At 40.0% G+C, this 15,430-nt stretch overlaps 1 protein-coding gene across 4 annotated transcripts in view; it reads right to left on the reverse strand.

Annotated features, from left to right (window-relative positions):
* Window positions 1–6,953: 6,953 nt before the first annotated feature.
* Window positions 6,954–15,430, reverse strand: part of GRIA3 (glutamate ionotropic receptor AMPA type subunit 3) — a 335,194-nt gene continuing 326,717 nt past the window's right edge. For 3 of the 4 annotated variants that reach the window (XM_021676443.2, XM_012475444.3, XM_012475455.2), the window contains 2 exons: window positions 14,824–15,071; window positions 6,954–9,158 (listed from right to left, as the gene is read on the reverse strand). In XM_021676443.2, coding sequence (XP_021532118.1) covers window positions 14,826–15,071 — 246 coding nt within the window. In that variant the 3' untranslated portion in view covers window positions 6,954–9,158; window positions 14,824–14,825. Of the gene's footprint in view, window positions 9,159–14,812; window positions 15,072–15,430 lie in introns of all 4 variants that reach the window. The other variant, XM_012475435.2, reaches the window with a different exon arrangement.

The raw sequence follows: 15,430 nt of genomic DNA on the forward strand, positions 1-15,430 counted from the left end.
ACCAAAACAGCATGATACTGGTATGAAAGCAGACTCACAGACCAATGGAACAGGTTAGGGAACCCACAAATGAAGCCACACACCTACAACCATCTAACCTTCAACAAAGTTGACAATAACAAGCAATGGGGAAAGAATGGCCTATTCAATAAATGACACTGGCATAACTTGGTAGCCACATGCAGAAGACTAAATCTGGACCCCTTCCTTTCACCACATATGAAAATGAACCCAAGATGGATTAAAGATTTAAATATAAAACTTAAAACTATAAAAACCCTAGGAGAAACCTAGGAAATACCATTCTGGACATAGGCCACGGCAAAGATTTCATGACAATGTCTCCAAAAACAATTGCAACAAAAGTAAAAATTGACAAATGGGACCTAAACTAAAGACTTTCTGCACAACAAAACACAGTGTCAGTAAAATAACAGACAACCTACAGAATGTGAGAAAATATTCACAAACTATGAATCAAACAAAGATCTAATATTCAGAACCTATAAAGAACTTAAACAGTTCAATAAGCAAAAAACAAACAACCCCATTTAAAAATGGTCAAAGGACATGAACAAACACTTCTCCAAAGAAGACATACATGTGGCCCACTTTTTTTGTATGTCTTTTATCATGTATGAAAAAAGCTCAACATCACGGATAGTTAGAGAAAGTAAATCAAAACTACAATGAGATACCATCTTAAAGTCAGAATGGCTATTATTAAAAAGTCAAAAAATAAGAGATCCTGGTGAGGTTGCAGGAAGAAAGGAACTCTTACACACTGCAGATGGGAAAATAAATTAGTACAGCCACTGTGGAAAGCAGTTTGCAGAATTTAAAGCAGAACTCCCATTTGACCCATCAATCCCATTACTGAGCATCTACCCAAAGGAATGTAAACTGTTCTACCATGAAGACATATGCACGTGTATGTTCACTGCAGTACTATTTACAATAGCAAAGACGTGGAATCAACGTAAATCCCTATCAATGGCGTTACATATACACCATGGAATACTATGCTGTTACAAAAGATAATGAGATCATGTCCTTTACAACGATATGGATGGAGCTGGAGGCCGTTATACTAAGCAAATTAATGCAGGAATAGAAAACTAAATACCATATGTTCTCACTTATGAAGGGAGCTAAACATTGAGTACACATAGACACAAAGAAGGGAGCAATAGACACTGGATCCTACTTGAGGGTGGTGGGTGGGAGGAGGATGAGGGCTGAAAAACTACCTATCATTTAGTATGCTTATTATGTGGGTGACAAAATAATCTGTACACAGAACTCTTCATGTTAAAAATGACATACAATTTACCTACATAGAAAAACTGCACATGGACTCCCTGAACCTAAAATGAGTTTGAAACAAAAAATAAAAATAAAAAGTTGCATATGACTACGTTTTAGTGAATAGCAATAAGGGTGAAGATATTGGCAGGAGGCAGATTATAAGCAAGTTTTATGGTAAAATAAATAAAGAGCTGGTGGCTCATGCCTGTAATTTTAACAATTTGGGAGGTCAAGGCAGAAGGATCGCTTGAAGCTGAGAGTTCAAGGCCAGCCTGGGAAATATAGTGTGACTTCGTCTTTAACTAAAAAAATAAAATAAAAATTAGCCTGGCATGGTGGTGCATACCTGTAATCCTTGTTACTCAGGAGGCTGAGGTGGGAGGATCGCTTGAGCTCTGGAGTTCAAGACTACAGTGAACTATGATGATGCCTCTGCACTCGAGCCTGGGCAACAGAGCAAAATCCTGTCTCTTTAAAACAGAAATTAAACATATAAATAATAATAATAAAAAAAGGAGCTTACTCTTATGCCAAAGAGCAGTAGGGACCCACTGATACTGAGGAGTGATGAGATCAGGAAAAGTCACTCTGGCTAAAGTGTGGAGGGTGAATTGGAGGGACAAAAACCTAGAAACGAGGGACAGCTAAGAGGCTATTGTATTAGGTGACATAGAAACTGTTACAAGTCCAAAATAAGGTAGGGATTCATAGAAGTAGATGGATTTCAGGGATATCAGAGAGATTGAATCATTAGAAATTGATTCAAGATAAGGATGAGGGAAGGAGCAGGTAAAGTTGATTTCGAGGCTTCTGAATTTGGTGACTGGATTTACAGTGGTGATTGATACCCTGTCTCACTGTTGTGTCTGTATGGCCCAGCTCTCTGACAGTGGCAAGGATATTTTAGTCTTCTCTAGCCACCATAATGAAATACGACAGACTGGGTAGCTTACACAACAGAAATTAATTTTCTCACAGTACTGGAGGCTGGAATTTCAAGATCAGGGTGTGAAACTGATCAAGTTCTGGTGAGGGTTCTCTTCCTGGCTTGTAGATGGCCATCTTCTTGCTGTGTGCTCACATAGCCTTTCCTCCATGCATGCATGTGGACTGAGAGATCTCTGTCTCTTCCTTTTCTTACAAGGCTATCAATCCTATCAGAATGGTTCCCCACCCTTAAGACTTCATTTTACCTTAAGTACCTCCTAAAAGCCCTATCTTCAAATCCAGTCACACTGGGGATTAGAGAGCAACATATAAATTTTGGAGGAGACACAGTTCAGTCCATAGCAAAAGGTAAAAAAATATATATATATGAAAAACATGGGTTGCTTAGAGTCCTCTGAACGCTTACAGAAATACACATACTTGGGTATATACAAACTGAACACGCAGACTCCCCACCTGTTCCTTTTTTGATTCCACCCAGGTTTCATCTAATATCTCCCTTAGAGTGATCAGAACCACTTCCTTGTATTGCTATGTTCTCGGGAGTGGTTTGGGACTCTTGGCTCACATGCTCAGGGCTTGCACATTCCTTCCTTGGTGATAACCCTAGATGGTTTTCCTCCACAGTGCAAACCATATTATGATTCAGGGATCCAAAAGATACCAAGAACCATATGCTTACTTTTCATTGCATCTTATAGTTATACATGTTGGTGTTAAACCGATCCATCTGCTTTTCCATTGTCATTTTACTGTGGGTTCTGCTTTTGAGTGCAAGCCTGTTTTTCTCAGATTGTCATATCCACCAATTTTAAAGTCCATTAGATTTTTTTAAGTTTTATTTGACTCCCCATCAATGGCATTTTAAATCAAAATAGGGATTCTTAGAGGGAGCTCTGGTTTAGCAGTGAGGTGAGGGCAACAGAACACACAATAGTTTTATGTTGGAAATGCCAAATTTGACATGGTTATAGCATAATCCAAGTGAGGGGGGGTCCTATAGACATTTAATTATACTTGTTTAGAGCTCAGGAGAGAGTTTTGAGATAGAAATGAAGACTTGCAAGACATCATAATGTAGGTGGTGATGGAAACCATGGGCTAGCACACAAGAAGAGAATATAGAGTGGGAAGAAAGGAGGGAATGTGGTAGAACTTGGGAGAACATTGGCATTAAGAGATAGGAGAGCAGACCAGGAAGCAGAAGAAAAGTTACCAGTAGCAGAGTAGGAGGAAATCCAGTAAACAGTGCTGTCATGGAAGTCAAAATAATAGAAATTTCAAAACTGGGGGAGGTTAATAGCATCAAATTCTGGAAAGAGATAAAATAACATAATGGCTGTCAAGTAGGGTAAGTTAGGGATTGACAAACTTTCTGTAAAGAGCAAGTTAGTAAATATTTTAGACTTTTTGGGCAATACTGTTGCAACTAGTCAACTCTGCCTTTGCAGAGTGAATGCAGCCACAGACAATACATAAATGAATGGCTGTGTTCCAATCTTTACTGACAAAAACAAGTGGTGGACTGTATTTAGCCTGTGTGCCAAAGTTTACCATCACTTGCTATAAAGTATGGATTGCAGTTTATTGATGACCTTGTCAAGAGAAATTCCTGTACAGTGGTGGTGGCAGGAACCATACTGCAATAATTGAGGAAGTGGAGATGGAAGATGCAACAAGATTTTCTGAAGCTATACTGTAAATAGGAGGAACTTAGAGGGCTTCACTGGGTTCAGAGAGGGGTTTCAGTCTTCCAGAGAAACTCTTGCACTCTCATGGAGGAAGACGGTAATGTTATTTGGGAATATTTATAAAAGTTGTTTCCTTCTGTCTGCCTATATTCAAGCTTCTTGTGAGCTGCCACCAAAGCTTTAATTGACTTGTTCAGGCTTAATGAATATTTATTAGGAAAATTGTAATTCAACCATTTTGCTATAGGATTGAAACTCAGTGAAACCACTACTGGGGTAATTTTTCCAAAGCTGCTGGCATGGGGAAAGGATTATTTCTTAGGCTGTCATTGTAGGTTGTTTTACACGTTTATAGCTAGGGCATCGTGAATCAACAAATAAGCAAATACCTCCTGCTCAGAAGTTGGAAAGGCTGGCAAGAAAGTGGTCATTCTGAAGTTCTCAGCGGCTATATGCTTTCAGGGGCCCCGCATGACTCCTCAATTGCAAAGGCTCACAGCTTTTGAGGCACAAAGGAAAATTTAGTTAATTCCCCCACCCCTGGTTGTATTAGGAAGAAGAGCAAGTCCAAGTGAAGGGGCAAAGGGGTAAGCCTTCCGAGGGCAGGGGCCAAGATTGCTCCTTTCTCATCTGGCAAAGAGAGGCAGAGAGTGTATGCCCTCTCACAACAATCCTGTACAGGTGACGTTTGGTTATAATAACAATGGCTGTCAGAGAACTTGGGGAATCTTGCCCATTCAAATGAATTTGTGAACCCTCAGCATTGAGTATGTTGAGTATGTGGCAGTAGGTTTGGGACAGTGATCAATCCCTAAAGCCTCCCTCAATCCTCTCTTGACAACAATGCTCTCCCTGGAAACCTTTTGAGAAAGTCTGAGTGCCCCTGTCTTCACTGAAGGTAAATGGCTTGTCTATGACTCTTGATCTTAGGTGTGCAGGAAGTCTCCTAGCACTTCATAGCACTTTTAGTTCTGGAGGCAGGTTTCATTAATTCTTTGTGCCACCCACCATTCTCTCCCAAGAGAGAATCTGAATTCAGTTGTGGGAGTTCTACACCTCAGCTGCTGAGTTTCAAGTCTGCCAAGTGATCTGATAATAAATTGGTCCCAGGAACCTCACTCCAGCAGGGTGAGGACAAAAGGGGTGGGGTATGCTCCAGAGTCACTGAAAAGCTCAGATTTTGAAAGTAACTATCTCAGTAACAGTAGGCTTTGGTAGTGTTTGTGTTACAAATGGTTCCTGACCCTTGTGAGATAGCATATTAATGCATCTTCTGCTTGATTGAGTCGGAATTCTGAGGAATAATGGTTTTGCTTCTTGCTTCTCAATTTGTTCTCCTCTGTGTTCATTTCCTGAAGTCGCAGTTGACCCTTTCCCTCATCCAACAGGAGGGAGATAATTTGCTGCAACATTTCTCCCATGATCTTACTAAGGTTTCCTTAAATACATTTGTCCTTCCTGTTTGAAGATTGTTCTATTGACTGAATGCGATCAGATGTGAGTCTTAGCAGGGCAAGAATACTGATGAGGAGACCAAGAGGCATTCTTTTGTGCACAGGGAGAATGTGCTATTTGAAATGCAAGACCTTTTTGAAGACCTGATTGGCAAGGCTGACTCTATGTATAAACAAAATTTCTAACTACCTATAGTCCCATTTGATAAGTACTAAAAGGACCCCCTTTTGTTTCCCCCTTCCTCCAAGGAGGAAAAACAAAGCAAAATCCCACCTAAACCAAAATAGTGCTCCATTATCATCTGCCACAGCACCTGAGATTAGCTTCTTCTTTGGGGGTAAGGAATTGAAGTGGCTGTTAAAACATAAATCTATTACTTTGGAGGATCCAGGGACGTTGTTTGGTACTTGAACTGATTTCATCAGTCCCCAAGGGGGCCACCACTCTAATCTAGTTACTGAACTTGCTCCCAAGAATCAATTGTCTTCTGGTAGGACTGCCACAGTTTGCTTAATTTTAAAAAGCAGTTGCAGAATTATGAAGTGTGAATGGCTTCACAGCTATTTAGCATTTCAGAGCACAGTGACAATGGTAGTAATCATGATGATGCCTACAGTAGGCCAAGCTGTCCACAGTGTGATTATATCAGCCTTCACTTCAGAATTTTCTCGGTCTTCCTTTTCCACTCCCATTTTTCTTCTTTTTTAAGCTTTTGTGTTCCTTGCTTCCTAATTCCCTAGCCGCAGATATCTTTTTTCCTTTATTCCTCTAGCATGTCAGCTGTACTTTCCTTCTTTTCTGGTTCAGTTGCAAGTATCCCTTCTGTTTTCCCCCTATTGTTATCCCCTGTTCTCTAAGCTGGTCATAATACAAACTGGTGTACATTTAAACACTTGCTTTGTTTATTGGATAAAGTTGTATTCCGTATTCAGAATCTACAAATCAGACTAGATCATTAGCTTTTCATTTCTCTGTAAGAACGATTCTAAAATCAGTGTAGTCCTAAATTCATTATTTCTTCTCCCACTCTAGATGAGTGATCCTCGGTGGAATAAAAGTTTTCCAATTAGGAATTATTATTGGTCATTAAAGCAGCAGCACAAAACTTAGCTAAGCAATTAAGAGTACTAGGACATATATGTTATGATGGCATAGGAAAGTAATTGGGAGTAATTCTGAAGGTCAATAATCCTGAATTTAGGCACTTCCGTGGGAGATCAGTTGTGGAGATGAGAGAATTGAAGACCAAGTTTAGAGCCAAGACAGGCCTTTGGAAAAGAGTCCCAAAGCCTGGAGGAGACAAAGAATGGGAATGGAAGATCCTAAAGTGAAACTAATCTAAGGTCTTGGAGGTATTGCTTAAGCTGAGGGGTCTGAGCCTGACTACAGTTGCAGTTGGAGTGAAGAAAGGAGTAATCCTTAGTGAAAATCACCAGTAAGGTGACTGGTACATCATTGGCAAAGCTTCTAGGGGAAGTCAGTCAGTGAATAACTTCTTGGCATCTGCATCCATGTAAACTTTAAACATCTAGCCAAAGCACAGAAACAGAATTCTTTCTTTACAATTTTATTTACAAAATGTATTAAAACTTTGTACAATACCTCACGGCAATGAGGCTCTGTAATTTATGCCCACACATGCAATTTTACGCTTTTACAGCCATTAGTTTGCTTGGCAATTTTTCTGTTCACTGAAGTACAGCTTTAACAACAAAAAGAAAAGAATTGGAAAAGAATCCTCAAGTGACTACTGCCAAACTCCCATAGCTTGAAGTTAGTAGCAGAAATTTGAAGCAATCAACGTTTTTTTTAAACATGCAAGTTTTTTTTAAAAAATAACAAACCAATTTACCCGCCTCTTCATCTCAGTGAAGTTTCCTCTCTGAAAAACTGATTTGAGTTAATAAACATACATTTTTCTTTATACAGTGCCTATGAAAACATTTGTGTGTAGGTTGGTTGGTTTGTTTTATACAACTTCGTGTTCACACAGCATGAGCTTCCTGCGCTGGGACATTATAGCATTCATAAGTTGAAAATCACAGTTTCATGAAAACAAAACAAAACGAAAACACAACAGCTTTCTTTTTTTGTTCAATATCATTTGAAATTTGACAAGTGAGTTATTTGCTTATGACACCATTTTTGGAATGAAAGTTTATATTACACTTTTCTGGAAGCATTTCGTTGGAACGATACTTCTTTCTTTCTTTTCTGAAGACAAGAGCAAATATGCAGCGAGTCAACTAAAGCATCTAAGGGTCACACTTGGGAAATGAATGCGAGCTCCTAGTTTTTGCAGTCTGGAAACTTCCCAATGCACGTTACTGATGAGAGCAAACTACTGAACTACAGGAAGCATACATCTTTATATAGGAGGTAATTAGTGAATGGAGACTATTTCTTCAGACTGTTCTGATGATGCCAATGGCAGGTATGCAGTTAGTTACTTGATAGCCTATGGAGCAGTGGAGCGATCTGAGAGAGTCAATAGAGAGACTGCTCCAAGCAAGGATCTGGGAGTGATGCTGAGGCCCTCAGATTAGCAGTAGGTTTGGGAATGCATTTTAGTCTTTGCAAACTAGAAAAGATCACATGCAGTCCGATGGAGAGTCATGGGCAGTAGCAGGCAACAGCTAGTAGGACAGACCTAGCAAGAGTAAAGTCAGACTGAAAACTGGTCTGAACCTGCTGTTCCGCCTTGCAACGCGGTCCTGTCTCCGTGGTGTACACTTGAAAGGCATACTTAGCAGAGAAAGCCGAGCTAAACACAGTGTTGTTTCTGAGATATTCTAAACACATCTGGGAGTATAGGCAGCGTTTCCCTCACCTCAATGCTAAATACGCAGCTCTATTGACTTAAAATGCACACTGAAGCAAGAAAAACAGATCTGTGAGCTGAAATTCCAGACTTCTTGGAAAGCCCCGGGATCCATTCTAGGAAAGCACCAAGAGGTAGATCCTGATAGTGCCCCATCCCTTGCTACACACAAAGTCAATTTCGAAAGCTCTGTTAATCTCTTCATCGAGTGGGAAGTTATCAAAGCGTTTTCACAAAACCATTTCAAGAACACAGAGAAGTCACTGTTTAGTCCCTTTTCCAAAGTGTTTGAATTTTCTTAAGTGTTGCATTTACATTCTAAAGATATGCACATTTCAGCAACATTGAAAGGAAATAGGGTGCACAGAACATCACCACCAACAGGAAATACCAAAAACATCTGGTCAGCAGATCCTAGAAGAAATGCCAGTCCGTCTTCCCAAACACTGGGAGACAGATTTTTTCTTTTTAATCAGGAGAAACTAATTCTTTTAGCTTAGATGGGCCTCTTTGCTGAATTGGAATTTAAATTTGTGTGTGTGTGTGTGTGTGTGTGTGTGTGTGTGTGTATTAAAGAACATGGTGTTTGAATACTCTGCAGTGGTATCAAAGAATGGCTTTTGTTGAATTGACTTAAGATTTTTTTCACATACTGGAATCTTGCATGTCCATTTTTTGTTGGTTTTTATTTTAATTATTTTTTTCAAGCAAAGCAAAAAGATTTCAATGATGGTTTGCATTGTCGCGAGTCTCAGAGTGTTCCATAAGGCACTGAAGGAAAAAAAAATCAGTTTTTCCTATTGAAAGGTCATTGCACCATCAGCAATATTCGTGTCATGCCCGACACCAAGGAGAGTGAAATCTGGCTCAGGATCCTTGAAGCAGCCACGTTTTCGGTGATTTCCTCTCATCACATGCCTCCAGTGGGAAGGGATCTGCAAAGGCAAGCGAATATTTACATTTGAAGGGGCTTTCTATTAGGAATTGAGAAGTTTATAATGACTCAGTCTATCTTGAACAAAACTGTGACTGTTTTCTCAAATTGGCATTTCTGGGGTTGCACCTCATTTATTTGACTGACTAAGTGACAGGTCTGGTTACATTCTCTACTATATGTATTGCACTTAGGAATATGCCGGTGTTGCATGAAGTTTAAGTCAAGGCTTTAATCACTTATGATGTAGGTATACCAGAAAGTTTCCATGGCATTGTAATACAGGTATTCACGAGAACAAAAAAAGTGTATTCTGATTGCAGAAACTGTGACAAAGGATTGTTTACCCAGGACAGAGGGTAAAGAGTGTTCTATGGCTTATTGAATTCAAATCCATTTTAACTGTGAGAAGAAAATAGTTTGCTTATTGCTAGAAAGGTGAGCAATTGTTTCTCTTAATACCTACAACCTTAGTTACTAAAGTCTGAAAATAGCACTGGGACTTTAAAGATACAGTACATTCCAGGAAGAGGCCAGAGCAGTGATATCCACGAAGGGGACTTGGCATCAGTGGGGTCTTTGACTGGACATTATGGGCCTGATTGAAATGCTGATAGTGTCTTCTTTTTGGAGGCACTAACTAGTGCAGGGATTCATTTGCCCTGACTCTGAATACTATAGGACACTTTCTTACCTCCTCTTCAAGTTCACATCCCTCTCTTTATCCTTTCCTTCTTCTACACTAATGAAACACTTGTTTTTCTTCTAAGTTAACACTGAATTTTATCCCAAAAGATCGACATAATTATGATCTACCACTGGCCCTGGAGTAAAAAGTATCTGTAAGAAGAATGTCAGATATGCACCTGAAGGCCAAAAGCATCCTAGGAGGGCAGAATAAGACTAACATGAAAGTAGATAAACCTCTCCCTTGGCACCCATAAGTCCTGAGTCATATCTATCGCCGAAGCTTGGAGAAGTTTTTTTAATCTATGGCAGAAAGATCAAAGTCTCTTCCTCTCTCCCCAGTGGGCATGGGACATCACTAACTAGCGGCATGCTTTGGGAAAGGAGCCCAACCTCTCAGTGCCTCTGTTTCCTGCTTTTAAATGGGGACAAATGAAGGATTATCACTGAGGTAAAAGTCCCTTGAGAGAAAGAACATCGTCACCTTGGTTATCCAGAATGCTTTTTCCTACTTAACATAAAGTGAGTTCTTCTAAGCCGAAAAACGTCTCCAGTAAGCATGCCTATGCATAGGCTACAGAAGGAAAGTGGATCACTTCGAAAATGGGCTGCATGAACAAAGCTAATATTGCTAATATTTTTAGGATGACTAAACAGAACGCTCCTAGAGGAAAAACGAAAATATTTTCTCCTAACTTCAGGCATCTTGAGGTCTTGCAAAGAACAGAGATTGCAACAATATTTTTGAAGAAACCAAAGAAGCCAGAAGTAGTTTGGAACCGCAATTAGGAAATTAGAAATAATTTCCTAAAACAATTAGCAGAGTCAACCCTAGGTGCAGTGAATGTGGAGCGCTTGATGGGTAGTCACCTGCCAAGGCATGCTTGGGAGACTACGCTTCCAGTGGCTGGTCAGTAACCCAGAGAGGCACCAGGTAATCAAGAGGCGTTCTGCTACCTAGTGGGAGCTAAACATGATCTGAGGCCGAGGCACATGTTTCCACAATAAGTCCAGTAACCCTGATGTAACTATCACCCATAGAAAATGAGAAATGACTCCCTCATCTTTTATAATCCTGATATAACTATTACCCATAGAAAATGAAAAATGACTAAGGGCAAATCACCTACAAAAATATGATATAGTGAAATCCTATTAACCAGATTTTACTATATCATATTTTTGCAGGTGATTTGCCCTGAGTCATTTTTCCTGAACAATTACTGGTGCTATAAACCCCTAAGGTGGGCTCTGATAATTAGTAATAGAAGTAAAATCTCAGGGTACTTGTTGATGTTGGTGCCCCTGGATAGACCCTGACAGATTTAGGCCAACTCAGAGAACTGCAAGCCTAATAACTAGGTAACAAATTAGAAGTCACCAGGAGATATTCTACACCTTGGGAAATAAAAGATGAATGGGTGAAGAACTTACTCTTCACTTAACCAACATTCTCCTAATGTCACATCACCAAATTGGCTGGGGAAAATAGACAAATTTCAAAGCAGCTTGCTTTACGCCTCTTGACTAACACAAGTGAGGTTTTCCCGGCATCTTATGAGGCTTTTGCTTCTTGTCTGGAGACTTTGTACAGGCTTGGAGGACAGATTTGTTTTCAGATGCTCTTCCCAAGCTTTCTTTTCACCCTAGAGATGGTTGCCAAGGTTCTAGGTAATTGGGCTGTAACCACATTGGCATTGGAGTCTATTAAAATGTGGCTGTTGCCTCAATTAGCCTGAATTTTGCTTCACAAGAGTGAATCAACTCAGATGAGTAAAGCAAAGCCAGAAGTTGTGGCATATTAGTTTCTGAGACTTTCCCCTCAGGTGTGATGTTTCAGGCCTCCAGTTTTGGACAGCAACATTAAGCCCTAACAAAGGTTTACTGATCCCAGTTTCTTCCCTTTAATTTCCTTCCTTCCTTCCTGCCTTCCTGCTTTTCTTCCCTCCTTCCTTTCTTCCTCTTTCTTCCTGTATCTCTATCACTCTTTCTCTCCCTTGCTTTTTTCTTCCTTTCTTTCCTTTCCTTTCCTTTTCTATTTTTTTTTTTTTTTGAGATGGAGTTTCGCTCTTGTTTCCCAGGCTGGAGTGCAATGGCACGATCTTGTCTCCCTGCAACCTCCACCTCCCGGGTTCAAGCAATTCTTCTGCCTCAGCCTCCTGAGTAGCTGGGATGACAGGCATGTACCACCACGCCTAGCTAATTTTGTATTTTTTTTTAAGTAGAGACAGCTTCTCCATGTTGGTCAAGCTGGTCTTGAGCTCCTGGCCTCAGGTGACCCACCCATGTTGGCCTCCCAAGGTGTTGGGATATAGCTGTGAGCCACTGTGTCTGGCCCCTTTCTTTCTTTTCTTAAGTTACATTCTCTGAGATTATTTTTTCTAGAATCTTTCTACTCCTGGGACAAGCAGCATTTGCATGACCTGGGAGCTTGTGAGAAATGTAAACTCTCAGGCCCCATCCCAGACCTGCTGGATCAGGATCTATATTTTAAAAGGTTCCCACATGAGTCACATGCACACTAATGTTTAATGAATACTGCTCTGGGGCTTTAACAAGAGTCTGAGGCTGTAGTATTTGGGTAGTAGGGACATAAATTCTCAGATGGAATAGTTGATAAAAAGAGTCTGGAGGTCATGTGACCCTGAGCCCTGATATAATTCTGTTTCAGAAGAATTCTTTCTGGGGAAAGTAGGAGTGATTGAATATTCAATCTTGTGTGGAGTGCATAAGGAATGGTACATATGGAGGCTTGGTGAAGTTCCTCAAGACTTTTTTCGTGGTCAAGAGGAACAGAAACTCAAGATCTGCTCTCCATTTGACAGATACCATTAGGATTTCAAGTTTCCTGGAGGACATCAGGCCATGGATGGTTAGAAGTAGCATGATTTAGCAAAGAATATGGCTATAGGCAGAAGAAGAGCTGGATTCTAGTCCCAGAACTGCCACTACCTAACTGTGTTGCCTTGAGTAAGTCACTTGATGGGCTGGGTCTTGCTGATAACTGCCTGATCTGTCTTATCTCGAATAAGCCAATAGATGTGAGAGCACTTGGATGACTGCTACACAAATTTAAGGTGTATTATTTATTTGGATACCAGAACCTCAAAATTTGGGATAATTAAGTGGGATTGAAATTGCTCATGTCCAGCAAGCATACCTATGTGTAGGCCAAAGAAAGAAAGTGGATCACTGTGAAAATGGATCATGTATTAATATTGTAATGGGCCTATAGCACCTACTCAAGAGTAAAACATTTTAAGCACATTGAAACATTAAATGCTTGCATGCAAACAATGCAATTACATATGAATCCATGTATTGTACATCCACTAGTGCAATGTGAATACTGTCAGCAGATCGGTGCAGTGTGCTGAACATGTTGTGGCAAAGGCAGGAAGAAAGAACAACCAGCAACTTCGCTGGACAAAATGATGTTTTCCATGACCAAGGCAAATGATTTATTTGAATGAAATATTATTTAAAAATTGGCTAAATCTAAATCCACAATGTGAACTATAAGAAGATCAAAACGCAAATGCAGCCAGTTGTGGTGGCTCATGCCTGTAATCCCAGCACTTTGGGAGGCCGAGGCGGGAAGATCACTTGAGGTCAAGAGTTGGAGATCAGCCTGGCCAACATGGTGAAACTCCATCTCTACTAAAAATACAAAAAAATAAGCTGGGCATGGTGGCGCGTGCCTGTAATCCCAGTTACTTAGGAGGCTAAGGCGGGAGAATCACTTGAACCTGGGATGCGGAGGTTGCAATGAGCCGAGGTTGCAATGAGCCAAGATCGTGTCACTGCACTCCAGGCTGGGTGATAGAGTGAAATTCCGTCTCAAAAACAAAACAAAACAAAACAAACCCCAAAAAACCCAAAAACAAAAAAATTAAAAAACCACAAATGCACTTGTAGAAATCCTAGCATATTGACAATTACTCATGAGGTCAAAATCGCCTAAAATAAGGGGTATGAAGTCGCTTATTGTTCTCTTCCACTTCAGATAGGCATTTTAGTGATGACAGATTCACTTTAAAGTAACAAGACTATATTCTTTTAAAAACGTCCAGAACGGAGACATTATCCTAATTCAAGCTTGCATTTGAACATGTCTGAATTATTGGTGGAGTTTGTATTCGCTAGATTCAAGGTGGCAACACTCACATTCATTGAAATACGAATTAGGGCTTGGCTAGCAGCAGGGAGCCTAGACTGTCCTTTGAGAGACAATTACCTGCGCATCAGTTCCAAGGAAGGGACAACGAAAGAACTCAAAGCTTAAGAAAATTATCTCGGACTTAATACGTTGTTTACTTAAAAGAACCACCTCTCCCTATGGAAGTGCTGTATTACTTGAGGTGGCAGTGCCTCAGTTGTGTTCCTAATTTTAATATCTGTTCCAGAGCAGCTGCTCTCTCTAGAGATTCATTGTCCAACACGGTAGCCACTGGCCATGTGTGACTACTGAACGTTTGATATGTAACTGATATGAGTCAAGATGTACCATAAGTATAAAATATACCTCAGATTTCCAAGATTAGTGTGAAGAATGTAAAATTTCTCATTTTTTAAATATTGATAACATGTTGAAATGATTTTATTTTGAATATATTGGGCTAAATACAATAGATCATCACAATTAAGTTCACTTGTTTTACTTTTTAACATGTGACTATTAGAGCATTTAAAATTGTACACGTGGCTCATGTATGTGGCTTGCATATATTTTCTATTGAACAGTGCTGCTCTGGAGAATTGCTTTTCCTTTTGGGTCACAGACCACAACTTAATTACAATCATTCTATTAGAAAAGCACCACTGCCTGACAAGAAAGCACAATCATTGTTTTCAAAGAATCAAATGGTTGCAAAGGAGAGACAATGCTTTGAACAATAAACCAAACAGAAAAAAAAAAGAAAAAAGAGATTGACATACAGTAATGTAAAGCTGATTAGTTTACTAGACCTTAACCGTACCCCTAGATCTTAACACTCTCTGTTCCATACACGTTGTAGCCTTCTCTGTATGTAGCATAATTCTGAGTGTTGGTGGCAGGAGCAGGCTTAAAGTTTTGGGTGTTCTTTGTGAGTTTCATGCGTTTGGACTCTGCCCGTGATTTGTAACAGAATTCTATCAAAGCCACCATCATGGCCAGCCCCAGACCTCCAACAAGTATATAGAAAACGCCTGCCACATTGCTCAGGCTCAGAGCGCTGGTCTTGTCCTAAGAGAAATGAACAATGTGATTAGTTCTTGGGAAAAACAAAGGCAATGGAACATTATCATATATTACAACAGTATAGGGTAGTTCTAAATTGTAAAATAACTAAACATTGATGTAAGTGTTATGACTCAACTCTGGCAACTGGCTAATGTTTTGCAATGACCAGCAAGATGGTAGATTGTGCTTCTGTTGACAGTCTTTATCCTCACCTAAATGTCCTTTTATCTTGACTCCTTACGTCCCTTAGTGCCTAAGTGATGTTCAACAATTAATATAACAGCACTTGGCCATGGGAACAAGAGAGTAAACACAAGCATAATTTATTCCTCTGCCAGCCTCAATAAACACCATTTGTCAGA

Source organism: Aotus nancymaae, unplaced genomic scaffold (assembly GCF_030222135.1).
Source record: "Aotus nancymaae isolate 86718 unplaced genomic scaffold, 86718_ANA_hifiasm-v0.15.2.pri h1tg000004l, whole genome shotgun sequence".
Lineage (NCBI taxonomy): Eukaryota > Metazoa > Chordata > Mammalia > Primates > Aotidae > Aotus > Aotus nancymaae.